Below are 19,961 nucleotides of genomic sequence, written 5' to 3'. Positions count from 1 at the left end.
CCTTTCTTGAGTATAATTTTATCAGTTATCAGTTGCATATGATGGACTGTTTTTCACAAGAGGAACTAAGCATCATCTCCTTAGGAAAAAATATGATAAATGAAAAATGGAATGACATATCAGTGTTAGTTGAAAATTTTTATATTGTTATCTGTTAATCTACTGAAGAAAAATAATTTAAGACATATTTTTCAATTCATAATTATAAAAAGAATAAATTACTGCACTTTAAAATTATTAGTGTAATAATTAGCCTTTCTACTGGTGAGGTGACAACAAAATGATGGTGTGCATCTGGTCGTTACATGATTACTCCCACCCTTGATAACATAATGAAACATGCTTTACAGTAGCTGGTTGTTTTTTAGTTATAGTTTAATTGCCATGCACTGAAACTTTTTATAGTGTCTGATTTTTCTCAATCAAGTGTCTGATGTCAAACTGACGTGTGCTCACCATTTATGTAAGTACAATCTCCTTTGAAAAATGATAAAATAATGCAGATTTTTGCTTAAATATTAATTTCTTTACATCTAATTGTTCCAATTTTATTAGCAAATCGTATTAATTTTTTCCAGTGTAAAAATGAACGTGAATGATCAGAATTTCAAAGAAGCAATTCTTTATGAACTGGATGGATGGGAAAGCGAGAATTCGGATATTGATGAACCAATTACAGATCAAAATAGGGAACAAGGTGCAAATGGTAATCAAGAATGGGCTAGAGATGAAAATTGAGGGCTGGTTGTTGTAGGAAATGAGGAACAGGCTGTTGATCAGAATGACTATATTGTCAGTGAACATGTCACAGATTCTGAGGTCGAAGTTTCAGGAGGTGGTGAAAATGTAGGGATTGATAAACATGGGGAAGTAGGTGAAAATGTTTATCTGAGTAAATCCAGTTTTAGATGGTCTAAAGTAGAACCGAGAAGAAATGTCTAAGCTGTGGCACCTAATATTTTATGAATTGGTAACAGGCGTAATAATTGAAATGAAAATGAAATTGAAGTATGGAATAAACTATTTTCCTATCTCCTATTTTAAAGTGTTTTACTGTATTAAGAAGTGGTTTTAAGTATTATAGGTGTTTTAAAAACCTTTATTCATTTAACAGTAACTAAATAAAAAATTTACTTAAAAATGACATAAAAAGTAACACAAAACTAACAGATGTCGAAGTGACATCATCTCACCGTATGTGATGGTGAAACGTCACCTCATCAACTGAAAGTTAATAAAATTCTAGGATTGAATAAAGTGAGACTTAGAGTTTTTTTTACATTTTATGAATTGCATAATAATCCCAATTCCATGTACACATGTGAGAATTCATTCATTACAAGCTTCCTTTAGTAAAATTATCATAAAAATTTTACAATTCTTTGTAATAACTGTCATGAGACGATATTAGATGTGTGTGTGTGTGTGTGTGTGTGTGTGTGTGTGTGTGTGTGTGTGTGTGTGTGTGTGTGTGTGTGTGTGTGTGTGTGTGTGTGTGCACGCGTTTAATATATATATATATATATAAAGTCAAGATATGTAAACTAATTGTAAATATTAATAATCGTTAAAATACTTATGAATGTTAAAACAATTTTTAAATAGTTGTGTATAGTTAATACTCTTAAATGGATATTTATTTATTTAGCGTATGGCACTAAAACATAACATCAATTACAGTCAGAATTATAAACAAAAATTTAACAAACTAATATAAGCTATCGATTCTGGAGTCGCCACCAGAAAATCTTCAGGGTTCCCTTCATAAAATGTCCTAGGACAAACCTCTGTGATGTGTCTAATAGTTTGATTTTCACCACACTCACAAAGGGACGTCGGTGTTTTACCCTATTTATACAGGAAATAGGTGCACCTACCATGCTGAGTCCGTAGTCTGTTTAGTGTTGACCATGTTTTATGTGGCAAGTAAAAAACCCGGCGGTCTTTGAGTAATACATGGGATTTGGTTATTCTGCTTTGTGGTCCATTCTCAACACCAGGCATCAATTAGGTCAAATCCGTCCTCTGTAGCAGCAATTGCTGTTTTGATAGGTGGCTTTCCAGATCGAAGGTGACCATGATTGGCATCCTCAATGTCCTCATGTATTGGCAGGTTTCGATTATCCATAATCTTCTTGTACTCTCTTACAAGAGCGTTCATATGGCGCAGGTTCGGGGGTGGTATATGGCTCAATAATGGGAGCCATTCCACAGGAGTAGACCTGATAACCCCGGCAATCATTCTCATAGCGTCATTAAGTTGAGCATCAATTCTACGAACATAAGGGCTGTTAAGCCACACTGGCGCACAATTTTTAGCAGCTGAGAAGACCAGGCTCAGAGCCGATGTGCACAAAGTGGAAGCCAATGCTCCCCACGTCGTTCCACAGAGCTTATGTATGATGTTGTTTCTCGCTCTCAATTTCCCTGCAGTTTTCATTAGGTGCTCTTTAAATGAAAGCGTTCTATCAAGTGTCACGCCTAGGTATTTCGGTGTCTTATTGTGAAAGAGCCATGTATCCTCAAATAGAATTTTAAGCTCCCTATTAGCAAACTTGTTACTCAGATGGCACCTCTGTTTTATTAGCATTCGTCTGGAGGCGCCATCTCCGGAAGTACCTCCCCAGTTTCTCCAGGTCAGCCATCAGGACCTTTTCCGACTCTTCAAATGATTTACATCTTATTGTTAGCACCCAGTCATCGGCGTAGCCATGCTTTTTAGATCTTGTCTCTGGCATGTCCGCAACATAGAGACTGAAAAGGAGAGGTGCAAGTACTGACCCTTATGGCAGGCCATTCTTGAGTTTCCTTGGTAAGCAAGCTTATATCGGATCCTGTGATAACTTGGAACATTCTGTCGTTTAGCATGTTATTAAGGAGGCGAGTTGTTAGTTTGCATGGGATTACACAGAGGACTTTACAAATAATGCCTTCTCTCCAGACAGTGTCGTAAGCGGCTGATAAATCAACGAATGCAGCAGAGGTTTTAAATGGATATAAATGCCTGTATGTACTAGTCATTGGGTTCAGTTGTAATTCTGAGACTGGAGAAAGCCAACTACAAATTTTAATTGTACTTATAACTGCTTGTCATGAAAGGAGCACAGTCTTATAAATCAAATAATGATCAGTTTGCATTTGAAATGTAGTTTGATTTATAAGATTATAATATATTATATGATAAAAATAAAATTTTTCTGTTGCAGTGATAACATGGTTCATGGCATTTTTTGGAATTCTTCAGATTCTGATAAACCTTTTACTATTAAAAGGTGTATACGAGGTAAAATAAATTATAAAATAACTTCACTAGAGTAATCCTAATTACTGAAAGTAATTTTGTATACATTTTAAAAAAAAAATCATTTTATACTAACATCCTAATCTTTGTAATTTGGATAAACTGTTCTACTTTTCATATAGATGTACTACTGCTAATTTTATGATTAGTATTCTCAATAAAAACAGTTATGTTTAAATATTAGGGTGGAGGAATGTAGTAAATGGCAAGAAGAGAAAAGCTCATGGACTTCTTCCGGCTACAGTTCTGACTAGCTTTTATATGTTGCACAAAAATAGCTTTTTTCAAGAAATAGAGAAATCTTCTCTTTTCAGACTTAAGAGAATATGGAAAAAGGCTCTTGAGTAAAAACGTCTGACTTGAGTTCGTGTGCAGTTAGAGTAAACCATTTGTTTTGAAATGATTATAAAACATTAAGTTTGTTTTAACTGTTACGTATTTATTATAATTGTTTATATATTCAATTATCTGTAAACCAATTAAAAATTCATTATGTTCCAGCTCAACTTATCAAATGCTTTATTCACTCAATAAAAAGCAAGTGGGTATTAAACTGTTTGTTCTTTTAAAATCTAACTACTTCAAGCAGGATTTGCTTAACCAAGGCCTAAATCTCATTAATGTTATTTTTGAGTGTATTTTTGATCACTATGATGAAATTTCATAGCATATATATAGTATTTTAAAAGTGAGTCATGAACATTTTATTATTTTAACCTCCCACTATGAATCATGAGACCTTGCCGATGGTGAGGGGGCTTGAGTGCTCAGTGATACAGAGTAGCTGGATCGAATGTGCAACCATATCGGAGAGATACCTGTTGAGAGCTAGACAAGGAATGATTCCTGAAAGAGGGCAGCAGCTCCTTCAGTAATTCTTAAGGGCGTAGGTCAGGATGACTTAAATGGCCATATCAACATCATTCAATCCTCTGAGCACTGTGCAGCTGATGGCAATGGAAAACTACAGATGCTTTTTTTCCAAAAAAAATGTAGCTCTCTGCATTTCATATAACAAACGTCGAGGCACCTTCATTGGTAAAATATTTCAGAGGTAAACTAGTCCCCCGTTTGAATCTCCGGGTGGGGACTACTAAGGAAGAGTTCACCAGAAAATTATAAAATAACATACTACGAGTCGGAGCGTGGAATGTTAGAAGTCTAAAAAGTTGGTAGGTTAGAAAATTTAAAGAGGGAAATGGATAGGATAAATGTAGATGTAGTAGGAATTAGGTTTGGTGGGAAGAGGAAATTGACTTTTGGTCAGGTGATTTTAGAATAATTAACTCAAATAATGGGCAAATAATCTCAAATAATGGGCAGGCAGGAGTAGGTTTTATAATGAACAAGACGATAGGGAAGAGAGTAGAGTATTTCAAACTGCATAGCAATAGAATCATTGTAATAAGGTTAAAATCAAAACCTAAGCCAATAATGATTGTTAATGTCTACATGGCTATAAGTGCCCATGATGATGATGATGAGGTAGATTGTATATACAAAGAATTTGACGAAGCAATTAAACACATAAAAAGGGATGAAAATTTAATAATAGTTGGAGATTGGAATGCAAGCATTGGAAAAGGAAGGAAATATAGTGGGTGAATATGGGCTGGGCAAAAGAATGAAAGAGGGGACCAACTTATAGAGTTTTGCAGGAAGAATAATTTAGTAAGTGCCAACACCCAGTTTAAAAATCATAATAGAAAAATATACACATGGAAAAAGCCAAGTGATACTGAAAGGTATTAGATAGATTATATCAAGGTTAAGCAAAGATTTAGAAATCAACTCGTCGACTGAAAAGCTTACTCTGAAGCAGACATTGATAGCGACCATAATTTTAGCTATAATGAAATGTAGACTGGGGTTTAAAAACCTGAAGAAAAGGTGTCAGATGAATCGGTGGAATTTAGAGAAGCTTGAGGAAGAGGTGGTAAAGAATATTTTTGAGGAGGACATTGCAAAAGGTCTGAGTAAAAAAGATAATTTAGAAAATGTAGAAGAAGAATGGGAGAATGTTAAAAAGGAAATTCTTAAATCAGCAGAATTAAACTTAGGTGGAACAAAGAGAACTGGTAGAAAACCTTGGATTTCAGACGATATCTTGCACATACAGGATGAATGTAGAAAATATAAGAATGCTAGTGATGAAGAAAGTAAAAGGAACTATAGACAATTAAGAAATACTATAAACAGGAAGTGCAAACTACTGAAAGAAGAGTGGATTAAGGAAAATTGTTCAGAAGGGGAAAGAGAAATGATCATTGGTAAAATAGACAGAGCATACAGGAAAGCTATGGAGAATTTTGTAACATAAATTAAAATCTAATAGTGTGTTAAATAAATATGCTGCACCGATTTATAATACGAAAGAAAAGGTCGGTAGATGGGTGGAATATATTGAAGAGTTATACGGAGGAAATAGATTAGAAACTGGTTTTCTAGAGAAAGAAGAGGAAGTCAAAGAGGATGAAAAGGGAGATGAATACTAAGATCTGAATTTAAGAGAGCATTAAAGGATTTGATTGGCAGAATCAAATCCTGGAATAGATCGAATACCTGCAGAATTATTGCTCAGTGCAGGTAAGGAAGCGGTAGGTTATATAACCTGGTGTGTAATATTTACGAAAAAGGGGAATTTCCGTCAGACTTCAAAAAAAGTGTTATAGTCATGATACCAAAGAAAACAGCGGCAGATAAATGTGAAGAATACAGAACAATTAGTTTAACTAGTCATGCATCAAAAATCTTAACTAGAATTCTATACAGAAGAATTGAGAGGAGAGTGGAAGAAGTGTTAGGAGAAGACCAATTTGGTTTCAGGAAAAGTATAGGGACAAGGGAAGCAATTTTAGGGCTCAGATTAATAGTTGAAGGAAGATTAAAGAAAAACAAATTAACATACTTGGCATTTATAGACTTAGAAAAGGCATTCGATAACATAGACTGGAATAAAATGTTCAGAATTTAAAAAAATTAGGATTCAAATATAGAGGCAGAAGAACAGCTACTAACATTTACAGGAACCAAACAGCAACAGTAATAATTGAAGAACACAAAAAAGAAGCCGTAATAAGGAAGGGATGTCGGACAAGGATGTTCCCTATTTGGTACTATTTAATCTTTACATAGAACTAGCAGTTAACGATGTTAAAGAACAATTTAGATCTGGAGTAACAGTATGAGGTGAAAAGATAAAGATGCCACGATTTGCTGATGATATAGTATTTCTAGCTGAGTGTAAAAAAGATTTAGAAGAAACAATGAACGGCATGGATGAAGTCCTACGCAAGAACTATCGCATGAAAATAAACAAGAACAAAAGTAATGAAATGTACTAGAAATAAAAAAGATGAACCACTGCACGTAAAAATAGGAAGAGAAAAGATTATGGAGGTAGAAGAATTTTGTTATTTGGGAAGTAGAATTACTAAAGATGGATGAAGCAGGAGCGATATAAAATGCCAAATAGCACAGGCGAAATGAGTCTTCAGTCAGAAATATAATTTGTTTACATCAAAAATTAATTAAACATCAAGAAATCAGTTTTGAAAGTATATGTTTAGAGCATAGCTTTATATGGAAGTGAAACTTGGACGATTGGAGTACCTGAGAAGAAAAGATTAGAAGTTTTTGAAATATGGTGCTGTAGGAGAATGTTAAAAATCAGATGGGTGGATAAAGTGACAAATGAAGAGGTTTGGGAGCAAATTGATGAAGAAAGAAGCATTTGGAAAAATATAGTTAAAAGAAGAGACAGACTTATAGGCCACATTTTAAGGCATCCTGGAATAGACGCTTTAATACTGGAGGGACAGGTAGAAGGAAAAAACTGTGCAGGAGGCAACGTTTGGAATATGTAAAACAAATTGCTAGGAATGTAGGATTTAGGGAGTATACTGAAATGAAATGACTAGCACTAGATAGGGAATCTTGGAGTTTTGGAACCTGCATCAAACCAGTCAAATGACTGAAGACAAAAAAAAATTATTTTAAAATATATTTTTCATGCAAAATTTAGAAGGTGAATGAACTTATAGTTTGCATAATCACATCTAATTATTTACTTAAATATTTGACAAATAACCATTACTGACTTAATATTAATTGAAATAACATAATAATTAAAAAAAAAAAATTATGCTCATATAATGTTTTTGAAAAAAAATTAAATGGCAGGTAAATTACTTATTTAAAAATGACTGTCAAAATGAAAATAAGCAATATGTATATAATTCACATACATTATTATTATTATTATTATTATACTACAACAATAATAGGGTTTCTGCATCTCCTACATGCTGATTGTTCAATATTAACTAGTGTCTCAAGAAGTATCACCCTGGAAATTGTAGGATGTGAAGTAAGGATAAATGCCAACAGTTATCCTTATTTCTCAACTTTTTTAGCATGTTTCAGAAATGTAGAAACCATTTTTTTTTTAATACATTGTTCCTAACAATGTGTTAAATTGAAATGGCCAGTGATTAATTTTACTATAAGCTATAGCGATTTTACATTGATTTTACAACAGTCAGTGTTAGCAAAAATTTATTAAAAATTTGTTAATGTTACATGGCTATGTTATATTCACTTGAAAATATACTTTCACCTGGTAGTATTTTAGTGAAGATTTTCAAATTTTATCAATATTTATACATTTTTTTTTTGTCAAAACTGACTAAATTGTGTTCTATCATGACAGATAAAAACTGATGACAAATTAATCCTGCTGTATCTAAATAAACAATCTGCCAAATCTTAAATCAATAATAAATATTTGGTATTTCTCTACTGTGTGTTTGTCACTTAACTGTAAAATAATTCTCTAATTGGTATATCCCTTTCTTATTTATATTTATTTTAAGTATTTGTGTAGGAAATATTCCAGTTAAATATGTAGTCTAACCAGAAATACCTTACTCATATACATTATACTCGTACTTTGTATTCAGATATATCAAAATAGTAATGCCACTTTCAGCTATGATTCAAAGAAAGGTAGACCAAAGATATATGCGAATAAAAGAATAAAGTAACACATGAGGAAAACATTAACTGAAAGTGGTAGCACTGTATTGTTTATCAGTATACAAGTTTACACCCAAACATTTTAGTGAGAGGAATAATTTAGGTGGCTTCAATTCACGGCGATGAACTACAGTTCATTCACATAATTATGTATGAAACATTTTCTATGTTAAGGAAATTTACCTAAGTTATAAAGAACTATATAATATTGATGCTGTGTTACTTCTATTTTTATTTTTAAGTAATTACAAATTAATAAAAATGAAAAAAATTTTATTTTTTTCAGAGAAAGTCAAATTACATCTGGCCTTGGGTAGTTTGTCAGTTGGTATTTGAAGTATTTAACATAATTTTTGAGTTATGTTTTGATTATGAGTTGGAGCAAGAGCCTAATCATAAAGCAGAAGTGGTTACAAATGTTTTCATTGAGATCATCGTTCTCTGTGAGTATAGTGAATTACATACTATTTTTAAACTTAACTTAATTGTACAATTGTACTAAAAGTAAGAATGAAAACATGTTTTTAATTGTCCTCATCATTTATTTTCTTACATGCTGCATTCACTAAAAGAAAAATTAAATTTTAAATTAAGTCTTTTTAAGTTAAATTTTTCAAACATGGCACCACTGGTATATAAAATTAGTTATAATTATAAAAATCAACCTTACCGACAATTTGTATTATATCCCTAGCGCTTTCAATCATTTGACCCATCCTCAGGAGAAACGTTTTTGAGACAACTGAAACAGTGTCTTAGTGAACTAACGTAATTATTTTTATACAATGACAACCAGTTGTTATGCTTTTAATATTTAATAATATTTTTAATTTATGTTTTAAATAAGGAAAGCTTTTGCTCCTAAGGATTATTATTATTATTATATCTCTCCTGAGGATTATTATTAATGGAGATGAGAGTCATTCCTGATGGTATAACTAGAGCAATATTACACTATTCTTCAAGAATATCTTGTGACTTCATAAGATCCTGAAAACTATAAAACCGATAATCTTTTTTTTAAACATTCCAGTCAGATTTATTACCAGTTCTCAGTTAAGCTGAATCCACTCACTCCTTATTTTGTTCTCAAAATATCAAATCTTTTACACAGGAAGAGGTTTCCACTTGAAAATCACATTAGGGGTAAATTTCTTTGCATCTGCAATCACACAAGAAGTAACTGTGATTTTCTGTTTTTCATTTCTTCCTATTCTAATTACAAATGCTATTTTTTTTTTTATTGTATTATTAATGGGGTATTTTGAATCAAATAAGAATTTGATAGCAGCTTTAGCTGTATTTATAGAACAGAAATTATTATTTTTTTATTTACTCATTCCTATATGCCATTGGAATGTTAGTAATTTACTTCAGGAGTTTTTGCGCTGTAGAGTTCTTCTGATTCCAAAATTTCTTGAAAAATATCCTTTAGCCATCCTCAACCTTCTGAAAAATTTCTGTATTTATTTTTTTACTTAGTAATCTTTTTTGTCTGCATATTTCTGTGATTATATATACAGAGGAATTATGTGTTATTAATTTTTTTTAATAGAAGTAAGTTCTTTTTTCCAATAATATTTTATGGTGTTTGCCTGGGGAGTCACTGACTTGTTTTGTTGCTACTTAATTTCCAGTTAGCTCTGGTTCTTGAGTGAGTTTAAGTTGTGGTATAAGAATATTTTTGTAAATGTTTCATCTTACTATACAAAAATAGAAAGAGTCATTAAACTACAATTACAAACAATAATCACTTATGCTAATGATCAAATTAAAACTGTAATAGTTGTAGATGACCGACACTCCTAAAGATGACAAAATTATTCCCAAGAACAACAACCATCATATGCTAAGATTACTAAGGAGAATGAGTTATTTCTCATTGTCTCTCTACAGAATACATTGAAGTATCTCCACTGAAATGAAGGTAAATCAATCCTACAAGTGACACCTACAATAGTGTGCAGATTAAATCCAAACACAGATGTTATTTAATAAAAAGTAACTTTATTTAGAAAGAAATCTTACCTGTACAATTTGTGAAAATCTAGTATATATATATATATATATCCTTTATTCATAATCCACTTCACATAAACGATTTGGCATTAATTCATCAAGTGTACTACACATTTTGATTTATTCATTATGAACCATACTGATATTGCTTTAATGAGGTTAATCATTATGGTACAACTCATTTTTGATTACTGCTCAAAGATTTTCAATTGGGTTTAGGTCTGGGGATTGCCTGGCCGTGGGAGCACTTTAATATTTCATACTTCAAAACGTTTTTCTACTTTTTTGGCAGTATGACATGGCACCAAATCTTTTCAGAACACTCTGTTGCCTTGTGGGAATTTGTTTTGAAGTTGTGTCACTATCCTTTACTTCAGAATCTTGATATATCCGTTAATTTTCAACACACCATACTGGAAGTATTGAACAAGGGTCTTCAAATGTGAGACAACCCCAAGACTTTTTTTCTAGGGATGTTTAACTGATTGTTCGATATGAGCTGGTGATGTATTTTCATCTGATGCTTTTCTAATGTATGGAATTCTTTGCCCCTGAACATAAAAATGTGTTAGCATGTGCTAACTGGCCGTCAAGAGCTTTTTTTTTTTTGCACATTTCTGGTGTTAAAAGCTGGCCAACAGGCTTTCTATCCAGCTGCAAGAAGTCAGTGTTTAACAGTTTTCATGTATAAATCTGTTCCACTGTCTGCTAATTCTCAATTTATGTCCATAGCAGCAGATCATTTTGGATCAAATTTAATTTTTCTCACTAATAACCAATCCTGTGTTGGAATAGTTTTTCTTTTATGGCCACATTTGCATTTCCTTTGAGGTGCAAAGGAACCAGTTTGTTTAAATTGTTCAGACACACGTTCAGAAGTTATTTGTCACTGTGTCATACTGATATGCTCAGAAAGAGAAACAATCTTTGAATGTTTTCTTGGAGTTATTCCATTATTATATACTGAAGACACACAAAACAAAAAATATGATTTTATAATAAAAATGAAATAACTTCCACAAAAAAAAAATTTATAACATGAAAATTGCTAAATAGCCAATGAACAATAACCTCACATTACACAGAAACTTAAAGAATAGGTGAGGTCAAGCAGTGTAGCCATAACATGAAAATAAACAAAAAATTCCCTCTGTTCAGATAATTTTCATAATACTGTACTAGATACATCAAAGAAACTGGCTATAACATTATTACTATCAGAGAAAACAACACAGATTAATGCCATTTACTTCTCAGATGATTTACATGCTTCATATTCATGAAAACATATAATGATAAATGATTACAAGGCATGAAATCAGTGTACTGCTTTCTCAAGAAAACAATGCATTGACTTTGTGCAGGCTGTCTTTAAACAGTAGGGAAAGAAGAATCAGTTCATGTATTGTGTTTTTATTTGTGTAATAACATGAACTTTAACCACTTTTCTCTCTTTTCTTTAATAATTATTTTGTATTCAGTGATGCTCCTCTGGTCAAGGTTTTCCCAAGACTTCATCTTTTCTGGCGAGTACTGGGATGGTTCTTCTATTACCTGAGGAGTAACACACTTACTCATTCCTGATAAAATTTATACAATGCTTTATTGTACATCAAGCAGAATATAATATTTAAATATTGTATTACAAAAAAAGTGATAATTCTCAATTTTTGAAGTGTTACTATGATCTATTACATTTCTATTTTTATAATTTGCAATTTTACATTGGAAGTAGAAGTAAACTTTATTTACTACTTTGGTTGATGCAGTGAAACTTAAATGAAAAAATTCTATCAGCTAATAATCTGCATGATTTTAATTTAAAGTGATTAGTATGAAAAGTGGTACACATAAATAGAGGTGAAGGAGTTAAGGTCTCATTATTTGATAAGAAAAACATAAGAAATGAAATACTACCCATGTTCTATATATAATGAAAATCTTGATATTTTAAAATTGATGCTTTATATAAAAAAATTTAATTTTTGTATTTTCTTATCATTGATATTTTATTGAAGTTTTGATGAGATATTACATCTGATAAGTCGCTATGTAAACATGATAGCTGTAAATATAAAGCTGTAAACACGATAGCTGTAAATAAACAGTATAAAGCTGTAACATATGTGAAAGTCAATCTGAAGACAATTCCCAGTAGAACCTTTTGCAGCATCTTTTACTATTATTCTTACTTTCTCTGTTCATATCCTTGTAATTTATTTATTCTATTAAAATCAGTTAATATTCCCTAACTTCTTCCACAGTTATCTCTTCCAGCCAACTTTCTTCCAGTTATATTTTTTTTAAGTTGACTCCTCTTCAAAGTATATTTCATATCCAACTGATATTTCTTTTCCTTGTAGCACGTAATATATTTTATCATTCTTTACTTAATTAAACACTTCTACATTAAACTGAAAAGGAAGAAATTGCTCAGACACTATTTACAAACAATTTTTACTAAAAATTTTAAAGTAGATGGGCAATTTCAAAGGTTTTATCCCTAAATTTATAATAATTAAAAGGATTTCCCTAATTTATTATTTTACAACCAAAAGTACCACCTAGTTTTAGATTTTAAATAACAAAAAAATAAACGTTTTTGAATATTTTCTTATTTTCCAATTTAATATTTCAGTAACTGTTTAGTAAAGATGATTCTTTGTATTTATATGCTAGTTATTTTATCAGTTTTATTCCTTCACAATTAAATTTTAAAACTTTTTAAATATCTCTTCCCTTTCAAAATCCTATGCTTCAAAAGGTCACACATACCTTTATAAACCATTTTTTAATTCTCTATAGAACTAACTACTTTTTCAATTTTATTTTGCATTTTTTGTTTGTTACTGGATCTGTTAAATATAATGAATACTAATTTGCCTTAAGCTATCTTACTCTTTATTTCCTGTGTGTGATCCATTAGACATAATAATACTTATAAAATGGATAAAACTTATAGTTTCTTCTGTTTTCTACAATTATCTTAAAATCTGTTCTGAAATTTTTATAATTTTTGTCTTTTATGATTTCTTCTCATTTCACACGCAAAGCTTTTTTCTTGGAATCTGTTTATCATTACAAGTACTTCTTTACTTTTTGCAATTAGTGCTTATCTTAACTGATTTTTAAATTCTCTCCTTCTGTTATACCATCATGTTTATTAAATTTCTATACATTGATTTTCAAAGACTTTCTTTGATATTATTTCCATAAATACTGAAGAGAAGCGGTGACATTTATGTCCTACATTTCTTCCCATTCTTATGTTTCTTTTACAATCAGTACTTATCATCACTTTGTTTGTATACAGTTCTTCTAAAAATCTTCTATATCTCCAGTCCTATATCCCTTTAAAATTCTTTGGTAAAAGATTACAGTTTATTGAGTGTTTTGCACCAGTCAATTTAGCACAAATAAATTTTTTTATTAACTTCTAATCTATACACCTCTCAGCTAGAATTTTTAACTGTTTCACTGCACCTGCATAAGTATAACTAATGTAATAATAAGCATTAATAAAATACTTTATTTTTATCAAATTTTTAATGGATACATCATTAATTTACAATCTGTACTGTTTCAGTATTTTCACTTTACTGCATATGGTTAGTCTACAGCTATTATCGACAGTTAAAGAGGCAAGATGATGATTTACCAGAGTATCAATCGCATGTTTATCCTGTCTAATAGAAGGATGACTAAGACTGATTTGATTTTTATCTTCAACTCTTTATTATACATAAGTTTTTTGTTATTTTAAATTCCTTTTTAAGAGGAACAAATAATAATATTTTACTGTTTAGTTATAAGATAATATTTCACATGCAATATGGACTATTTATGGGTATTTTTTGAAGAAAATACTCATTTTGTTATGATATTTTGCATGTTTTATACATGTAATTAATACAAATTATAAATATCAATTTTATTCTAAAACATTATGTTTATAATAACAAAACTCTTCTTTAGTAACATCTAACCAATAAAGAAAACAATTGCTAATATGAGAGTGTTTCCATAAGATCACAAAACAAAAAGAGAAGGTTTTTGAGAGAATTATGGAAATATTAATTAGAAAAATATGTAATTTGTACTATAAGCAAATGTAAATGTATATATTTTGTCATATTAATCCATACAGAATTATCTAATAGTTTATACATTTGTTTGCTTGTGTCATGAGAAAGGGTCATACACACAAGTTCACAACAATAACTCGCACAAGTGGGAAAAAAATGCTGTAAATAGTACTTAATACACTTATTCCAGTAAAATCTACATTAAACAATACAAACCTAAAAACAATATATAGTTCCATCCACCAAAATGTAGTGTGTTTTTGCGCTATTTATTTATTTAAAAATGGAACTAGAATTAATTAAAATGATAGTGATGTAATTTACAGGATAGAAAACAAAATGTATAATTCATTAATTATTATAATAACTTTTTACTTTCTGTGGAATGTATTATAAATTCTATATAAGTACAGTTGTTCAGTCCTTCTACAGTGTTTTATAACAAAGCTCACCTAAAGCCAAATTCATCTCAATGCTCACTTTTTTTTATCAGATGTGATAAATGACATTACTGTCATTTTAGTTTTTTTATAAGTCAACAAAACTTAATTTAGTAGTATAATTTTTTGCAAATTGTTTCAATTAAAAAAAGTGATTTTTGGAGTGTTTCTGTAAGATTGTAAAATAATTTAGGGATTTAAATTATAAATGTATACATTTACATCAAATGTGCATTAATGGGTTAACTTCCATTAGATGCTACAATTTGGGACTGCTGAACAAATTAGATATTTCCGTTGGCTATTTTTACATGTTAACACAAGTTTGGAGATGGAGAAAGACTTTCCTCAAGGAAGTTTGAGTTTCACGTTGGTATTTCACCTCTTTAATATTTGAAAGTAAAGCTGTTTGTTTTAGCAAATAATTTATGCTAGTATCATAAAAATCAACCATCAGTAAAGTGTTACTTGCATCCTGGGGAAAGGTATATTGATCTCCCAAGAGATTATAGGTGGGATGAATCTCACACAGATGGGACTGAGATACTCCTTTAGGTGAGATTGTCTGACTCACGATCTTCTTTAGTTAGATAAAAACTTTTGTCACTTTATCCTCTTCTTTTTTCTGAAAAATCCATAATTCTTTCTTCCTGTTTTTAAACCTAGGTACTTTATTCATCAGTAATATAGATTTTTTTAAAATTTCATTTTATTTGAGTTAGGATTGCAACTATATCTTTGGATTACTATATTATTTGCACTTATGAGGTTTGATAGCTCGGCCCTGTTAACAGACTTGTTAAAGAACTTTTATTTTCTATCTGGTTACTGTACAAAAAGTCCAAATTGAAGTTGTAATGCTTATCAGGTAAAGCCAGCCTCCTAATTATTTCTAGTAAAATTCAGTACAACATGTCTATTCACTGATTGCTTTTAACTTCTTTTGAAAAATAATTAATTTTATTTATAAATAAGGGGGATTAAATAACTTAATATTTATTGAAGAATACTGATACGGTTAATGAAGACAAAACAGTGTACAATGTAAAAAAACAGTCAAATAAAAAAAAATCTATAAAAATATGCTTATTGATAAATATAATTAAATGCTAATCTTTAAACTAAAAAGTAACTCATTTTGAATTACATAAAACTTTCATTTAAAGAATTTATAATATTACTCACAAATTCTGTATTATTTTATGTAGGTTTTGTAGTTAGTGAGTAAATATAATGTTAGGGTAAGAGGTTAAAATGTAATAAATTTATTTTACAAAAAAATAAAGATACATGAATACAAAAAAAATGAATTATGAGATATAAATAAACAAAGTTGCTACATGAGAAAGATTTCATATTACTGATATGAATATATATATATATATATATATATATATATATATATATATTTTGAAACAAATACACACATATACTTTGTATGTAGAATAGGAATTAATTTTAAGTGATTTTTTAAAGTTATAATGTTTTTGGACCAAAAGCAAAATATTTATACATATTTTTATTGTGATATAACTACAATACATTTTTGGTACTTGTTTATTATTTGAATGAACAATAATATAACGATTAGTTTTATTCAGAAGTGTCCATATACATTAAGGCAGAGTGCTCAGGTCAGATTTGTTCACTTAAGACATAACAATTATTGTTGTACCCATCAGATACAAGTTCTACTACTTACAACTTTTGCAAATAGTAAGTTACTGCCCTCTGTAACTTATTTTACTACTATTATTTCATTTTATTACTGTATTTAAAAGAAATATAATTCTTTTCTTCTAACCTCATAATCTAGTCTCTGAACTACGAGTATTATAAATTATATTACATATAATTCCTCTAAATAATACTTTAAGGGTAAATTTCAGTATAATGTAAAAGCAACATTAACCAAAGATTGTGTACTACTTTACTAAAAAAAAAAAAAATCACCTTTTCACATTCCATTATCTTCTCAACAGGTTTCTTTACTCTAACAACATTGTTGTTTAGGTGTTAATTTTGTAGTTTTGTGTATGTAAACATCTCAACAACCTCCACTTCATATTTGTTTTTGGAGACCTAATGATCCCTAATCTTCAGTATCTGTTCCAAGTCACCGACTTTGTTCTGTAAATGTTATTTCCTCTTAAGAATCTCTAAATATTCAACTTTTCAAAATTTGAATTCTTACTGCATCAATATGGATGCAAAAGATATTTTTGTTACTTTAAAGATCTTTTATTTCATCACTGTACTGACTGCAGTCTCTGGACCAAGATTAAGCATTTGGATGTTTTCATGGTAAGATTTACTACTAGAATGGATCCATAAATGTTTGTTAATAACTTAACAGCTAGAAAGCTCTAGCTCTAGCAGCATCAGATTCTACATTGTCTTTAACAAAGATTTACTAAGTTTTACATCTTGATAGCAATGGAGATTATACTTTTTTTACATACTATGAAACCAGTTTCAGTATAATTTATTTCTTATTTATCTTTGGTCATTAACGACAAACTATTTAAATAAAAATATGCTGTTGAAGTGAAAATATTTTATAATTTTTTATGAATATAACTGATGCAAAATGTTGAAGTTGTATGTGGTACATTAAATGTAAACTGAATTATCTCATGTTTTTATAGGTAAAATAACTTAATTTTTACTTAAAATGAAACTCTTGGAAAAGGTGTTTTTTTAATTTTTTTTTTAAATTCACACCCATAAAATATTTTAAGATTCCTGAAATTCTCAATATATATTCTAAATATTCATTTATATTTAATAAATTAATAGGTTTTCTGGATTATTGCAAAAAGGAAGCAAAATTTAAACATCTTATTTAAAAAATAAATTACAAGTATGTACTCTCGTTTGTGATGTTTTTATTCAAAAGAAAAAAGTGTTAATATTTCTTATTCCAAAGAGATAATTACCGAAAACCTAGTTTTTTAAGGTGCTGGACTAATAACAATTTGATTCAGTAAAACAGGCTCTTCTTAAGTTGTACTGGGTTATTTATCAGATGTAAATAATATTGTGTTTTTTATTTGATAAATAACAAAGTGTTCAGTTTTGTTGTTATTGCTAAGATAGAAATCAACAGCTCCTATTATTTGCTTCACTGATTCATTAGACTAGGTGTTGTTTTAGGTATATGATTTTTAAAAATAGTTAACCAAATTATATATTTAATGTGCAATCTAGAATATGTTTGATATTTAAGATAATAGTGTAATAAAAAATGCCTTTCTTTATTACTGTTTGTTTAATTTTAATATTGAAAAATAAAATGTTGTTTTATTTGATTTTTCATGCTTCTTTTATATTACCGAGAAAAATTTATATTTATAATAGGTGAAAATAACATTGCGAGTCATGTAGATCATGAAGCAACTAAAATAAATCGTGTCATAAAAATATTTATAATTACAGTTTTCCTTCATCAGCAAAAACCCAAAAGACATATAGAGCATTTGTGACTTCTAACCATCATCAGAAGGTGTGTAATATATGATATGTTAATATATGTTTGATAATATATGATATGTTATCATATGATTCTATGAACAAAAATAAATTGGGTGAAGAGGAGATAAGATTTTTATGAAACCTCCTTTCCTTATCCATTTTCACCATATATGTTGTTCAACAGTAACTTTACATGCACATTGAATTATACTGGAGCTCCATCATATATAATCATAAATCTTATTTGTTCACTAATGTGCAGAAATATATTTCTCAAGAGATATGAAAATATTTTTGGCAGGAAATTACTGAGTATAGCATCATTAAACTAATTTATAGAAGATGATGAGGACCTATGGGACAGTTGTGTGTAATTCTAGTCCTTATATTAATTTTAAAGTTATTTTGTTTTCTACTTTGTCTGTTTTATAATGTGTTGTCTTGTCATTGGTTATGGAAATTAATTATGCCATCTCTGTTAAAACTTGTGTTTATCAGTGAATATCAATGATTTTACAAACTCAGGATTTGCTATTTGCTGGAGATATCAATAGCAGAGATGAACTTATGCTAGGAAATCATGAAGTAAAGACCTGATAACGGTGCAAAACGTGTGAATCAAAAACATTTCGAATGTAAAAAGGAAGATGCCATCTTTTACAAAATTGCACTGCGACAAAAACTAATGGTATCTCAGTACGCCAGTACTTTACTCCAAACCAGAATAACTCAGTAAACTTTTAGGAATGACATATTTAATACTGAACGACAAGTGGGAGATGTGGTTGGTATAGGGCAATCTGAAGTCCTACAATCTTGAAAAATATTTCTGTTATCACATAACTTTTTATAGGGTATTTTTAAAAAGTCTTTACATTATTTATAATTATGAAAGTTTTAGACAGCAATTGTAAATGATCTAACAATCATATTAAAGGTAACTAATAATATTGAAATGGAATTCTTCACTAAGCAGTATAAAACTTTTCGATGATGAGATGCTTGATATTTCTAGTATGAGAACATTGCAATAAAATTTTCCCAGTTTGTCCTATACCAACGATATCTCTCACTTGTCATTTAGTATTAAAGAGATGAATTCAAAACATTTACCTGGTAAATTATTTATTCTGTAAAGGAGCAACATTTAACTCAGTTGTTTTCAGTATAAGCATTTTGTTGTCTGAAATTTTTCAAATGCAAAAGTTTTCATAAAGAAATATTGTTTAGCCATATAATATTTTTTATGCGCTTTATTCAGGAATGTGAATAATAATACACAACTTTCTTTCATGTTGTTGTTAGTGATTTGTTGACAAAACTTGTAATTGTATGATAGATAAACTTCACATGAAGCAAATACAAAATCCGGCAAAGTGAAATTTGTAAAATTAGTCTGAACTGAATTTTAAAAACATAACCTTAATTCTGCTTTGATCTTTTACTGTGACGTCTGGTGGCAAAACTGTGAAATGCACGTTCACTAATGGTCAGATGAAAGTTAGATTTTTCAGACTTGATTAAAAAAAAATAATAAAGGACCAACAGTTGATGTATTGAGATAATTTTTTTTTTAATTTCAAATTTTAATCAAAAGATCATATT

The 19,961-nt window shown here is 29.7% G+C and overlaps 1 protein-coding gene across 2 annotated transcripts in view; it reads left to right on the top strand.

The window, feature by feature from the left end:
• Positions 1-18,193, top strand: part of LOC142321806 (uncharacterized) — a 140,811-nt gene extending 122,618 nt beyond the window's left edge. For both annotated transcript variants that reach the window (XM_075360208.1, XM_075360207.1), the window contains 3 exons: positions 3,207-3,283; positions 8,625-8,781; positions 13,944-18,193. In XM_075360208.1, coding sequence (XP_075216323.1) covers positions 3,207-3,283; positions 8,625-8,781; positions 13,944-14,047 — 338 coding nt within the window. In that variant the 3' untranslated portion in view covers positions 14,048-18,193. The remainder of the gene's footprint in view (positions 1-3,206; positions 3,284-8,624; positions 8,782-13,943) is intronic.
• Positions 18,194-19,961: the final 1,768 nt, after the last annotated feature.

The sequence above is a fragment of the Lycorma delicatula genome, chromosome 3 (genome assembly GCF_047948215.1).
Source record: "Lycorma delicatula isolate Av1 chromosome 3, ASM4794821v1, whole genome shotgun sequence".
NCBI classification, from domain to species: domain Eukaryota; kingdom Metazoa; phylum Arthropoda; class Insecta; order Hemiptera; family Fulgoridae; genus Lycorma; species Lycorma delicatula.
This window is presented reverse-complemented; position numbering and strand designations above follow the sequence as displayed.